Source organism: Arachis ipaensis, chromosome B09 (genome assembly GCF_000816755.2).
Source record: "Arachis ipaensis cultivar K30076 chromosome B09, Araip1.1, whole genome shotgun sequence".
Lineage (NCBI taxonomy): Eukaryota > Viridiplantae > Streptophyta > Magnoliopsida > Fabales > Fabaceae > Arachis > Arachis ipaensis.
Window position 1 is genome coordinate 132,744,044 of NC_029793.2, and position 4,071 is coordinate 132,748,114.

The window sequence follows — 4,071 nt, forward strand, 5'->3', positions numbered from 1 at the left end:
AACTACTATTAGAGTAGTTTTGGCTATGTGTGCTGCATTTGATTTACATCTAGAGCAATTAGATATAAAGACTGCTTTTCTTCATGGAGAACTTGAAGAAGAGATATATATGCTCCAACCAGAAGGTTTTGAAGAACAAGAAAAAGAAAACTTGATTCACAGGTTAACTAAATCTCTGTACGGTCTAAAGCAGGCGCCAAGGTGTTGGTACAAGAGATTTGATTCTTTCATTATTAGCCTTGGATACAATAGACTTAGTTCAGATTATTGTACTTATTACAAGAGGTCTGGTGATAATGATTTTATCATTCTGCTGTTGTATGTGGATGACATGTTGGTGGTAGGTCCCAACAAAGATCAAATCCAAGAATTGAAGGCACAGTTGGCTAGGGAGTTTGATATGAAAGACTTGGGACTAGCAAACAAGATTTTAGGGATGCAAATTCACCGAGACAAAAGGATAGGAAGATTTGGCTATCGCAAAAGAATTATTTGAAGAAGATCTTGCAACGCTTCAACATGCAAGAATGTAAGCCAATTTCAACCCCACTTCCTATGAATTTTAAATTATCCTCAAGTATGTGCCCTAGTAGTGAAGCAGAGATGATGGAAATGTCTCGAGTACCGTATGCATCAGCAGTGGGAAGCCTTATGTATGCCATGATCTGTACAAGGCCAGATATTGCTCAAGCAGTTGCAGTGGTAAGTCGATTTATGGCAGATCCGGGTAAAGAGCATTGGAATATTGTTAAGAGGATCTTGAGATACATCAAAGGAACCTCAAATGTTACATTATGTTTTGGAGGATCAGAATTCATTGTCAATGGATATGTCGACTCAGACTTTGCAGGTGATCTTGATAAACGAAAATCTACTACAGGCTATGTGTTTACACTTGCAGGAGGAGCTGTGAGCTGGCTATCTAAATTACAGACTGTTGTAGCTTTATCTACTACAGAAGTTGAATATATGGCAGCTACACAAGCATGCAAGGAAGCTATTTGGATCCAAAGGTTGATAGAAGAACTCGGATACAAACAACAAAAGATTTTTGTGTATTGTGACAGTCAGAGTGCCTTGCACATTGCAAGGAATCCTGCCTTTCATTCAAGAACAAAACACATTGGAGTACAATATCACTTTGTTCGGGAAGTAGTAGAAGAAGGAAGTGTTGATATGCAGAAGATTCACACTAAAGATAACCTAGCAGATGCCATGACAAAACCAATCAACACAAAAAAGTTTGAATGGTGTAGATCCTCATACGGCCTATGGAATACATGAGCAACATGAATTTTGAAAATTTATCAAAATTAGCTTTAAGTGGGAGATTGTAAAAATTAGTAAAGTTAATTTTAGAAAATATATAAATAAATAATAACTAAATAAAATGAGAGGTAATAAACAATCTTAGTTTATAACCTTAGAATTTTAGTGGTTGAAAAAGAGAAGAATTATATACCTCTAATTGACAGATGGTTCATATTGAAGAGACTCACCTATAAATTGAGTTTTTCTTTAATTCATTTCAATCAAGTCATCCAGATAGAATAACATAATATTTCTTTGAGTAGTTTTCTTCTATATATATAGAGAGAAGTGTGTTCTCCTTTTGTCAAGAGAGAGTGTTATTGTAGTCTCCTTGTGATAGAGAGAAGTTGTAATTCTCAAAGAAAGTTATTCAATTGTTTCCATATTTTATACAAATTTCTAATTTTTTATCTCTATATTTTGCTGTGTCATTTGTCTGGTACCTAACATAATAAAATATTTTACTTTGTGAAAAAATAGGAAACAACTATGCATGCTTCTGTAGGTAAGGATCTGATATCTGTGTTCGAATCATTGATATCGAAGGGAGTTGTGTATGTTTTTGCATACTTTGGAATTAGCAATAACTGTGGGTTGTACTGCACAACATCACATCATTTTTTATTGTTTTTTCAAGCAAGGACTACTGTCTTACTCTCTTTCTGTGATGCAATACCGTTATATGGTATTAAGTTGGCCCCTTAGGAAAATTATAGGATATTCTCCTCAACATCCTTTTTTGGTTGGTAAGTGTATGGTTCATAGCAAGTATATAAGTTGATTTTTCTTTTATTTTTATGACAAAATATCACTAATCCGGGTGATTTGTGCACAATTTTTTATTTGATATTTATTTTAGACATTGCTGGAGTTATGACCGGTATAGAGGGTGAGAGGAAATATGCGGAGGATGACAAACTTATTGACATGTTGGTCATTCATATTGAGAATGACAGGTGCGTTTTTTCGATGCCCTTACTCAACACTTAATATGTTTATATAAGTAATTTTTTATTTTCTAAATTGCATTTTCTCTGCAGCTTAAAGCTTAATGTTGCTGTTCTTGGAAAGATGGTGGACTGGATCAAGGTTTTGTAGCAGCGAGTGAGCAGCAGCTACCGGTAGTTATTTTTCAATTTGCAAGAGTAAAGACTTTTCGAGGTATGTGAGGATTTGATCACTATTAAATGGTTATATCTTATTGTAGCTATCTTTATTAATTACTGAGATGTGATTCAACTAGTATTTTTTAGTTTTTAAATTTTATGGTGTGATATTACATATAGTGGTAATAAAATTATAAATGTTTTGTGCTTTAATACTTTCTATCATGTGAAATTACAAGTGAAATTATAGAAACAGTAATAATAATTCCGGCAAATGGTTCGCATTCTAGAAATTAAAATTTGAAGTGATAAAAAGTATTATTATATGCACGTAGATAAATTGTATCACCAGTTTTTTATTTCTTTTGATTGTAAATTCTGTGTTAAATTACTCAACAATTAATTAATCAATATATAATTTCAAACTATATTTTTGCTATTGTATAATACTTTTTATTATTTTATATTTGCAATAAATACTTTTTTACTTTTATAGCTCATTGCTGAAATAATTTTTATATTAATTAATTATGTTTACAATAGATGATAGTTGTTTTTTTTTTTAATTTAAGTACACTTTTGGTTATTTTTCATTCGGTAATTTTTTTGTCATGTATAATTCTACAACTTATTTGAGCAATGATTGTTGTACATAAGTATCAATATTTTACAGAATATTATGTATGATACTAGACTCCTGATAAATCTAGATGTTTATGAGGTTGTGATGCTTTGAAAAAGGTATTGTATCAACAATGTGAATTATTTATGGTTGTGCATATTGACTGTATTTTTATGACATTGTGATTGGTAAATAGCGTGTACTGTAGAGAAACTTTGCAGTACCTGTCTGTGCTTTCTGACAAACTAGCGTATGTTGCTGAAGATGAAGTTTTATATTCCACTGAGACGAAGATAATAAAGGAGTTACGTGTGGCTATGGATGTGAGTACCTTATAAAAAATTACTTTTTGATGTTAGGTCCATTATTTATTTTTTGACTTTTAAACTGTTCTTATGTAGGTTAGATTTTATGTTGTTCTGGCCATTATTCTTGATGTTGAACCCGTTCCAAGTTGGTGGTATAAATCCTGTGTTTGCAGCATGAAGGCAGAAGTTAATGTGGATACATACTTCTGCGATGGCTGTAATAAAGACGTGAATAATGTGGTTGACAAGTACGACTCTAATTGGACTTATTTGTGCAATCTTTTCATAAAAAGCAATGTAGTTATGTAATTGATTAGGTCTTTTTTTAATTTATTTAGAAATATCTAGCTTTATTCTATTATATAAAAATCGAATTTCTGTACTTAATGATGGAGCTGACGTGTCATGCTTTGAAGTGTGTTTCTCGATTTAATTATTTTAACTAATTCAATACAATTTATTACGATGACTTAATTATATCAGCTAATTAATTTGATTAGATATTTAAATATTAATGTAGTTTATTATAATTTATATTACTTAATTAATTATGCTACATTAATTGTAACTCGTTATATTAGTTAAGAAATCTTATATATATGTTAATTAAATATTATATACGCACGGTGCGGTTTTTTTGTTTTGGTATTATATAGTATTGATAATATGCTAATCCCAAAAAACCTATCCATATCCCATTTCAACCCGCCCACCCAAAGCCCCC

General features: G+C 31.4%; 1 protein-coding gene across 1 annotated transcript; it reads left to right on the forward strand.

Moving 5' to 3' along the window:
- Window positions 1,801–3,656, forward strand: LOC107616444. Its single transcript, XM_016318402.1, has 5 exons — window positions 1,801–1,900; window positions 2,171–2,267; window positions 2,352–2,405; window positions 3,236–3,362; window positions 3,441–3,656. Exons 1-5 carry the CDS (start codon window positions 1,801–1,803, stop codon window positions 3,654–3,656), a joined length of 594 nt encoding a protein of 197 aa, XP_016173888.1.

Excerpts from the sequence above, each read along its gene's own strand:
- LOC107616444 (XM_016318402.1), top strand. The coding sequence starts at position 1,801 with ATGCATGCTTCTGTAGGTAAGGATCTGATATCTGTGTTCGAATCATTG. Across the intron at positions 1,901-2,170 it reads CTTTGGAATTAGCAATAACT|ACATTGCTGGAGTTATGACC; the intron begins GTGGGTTGTACT and ends TATTTATTTTAG. Across the intron at positions 3,363-3,440 it reads AGTTACGTGTGGCTATGGAT|GTTAGATTTTATGTTGTTCT; the intron begins GTGAGTACCTTA and ends GTTCTTATGTAG.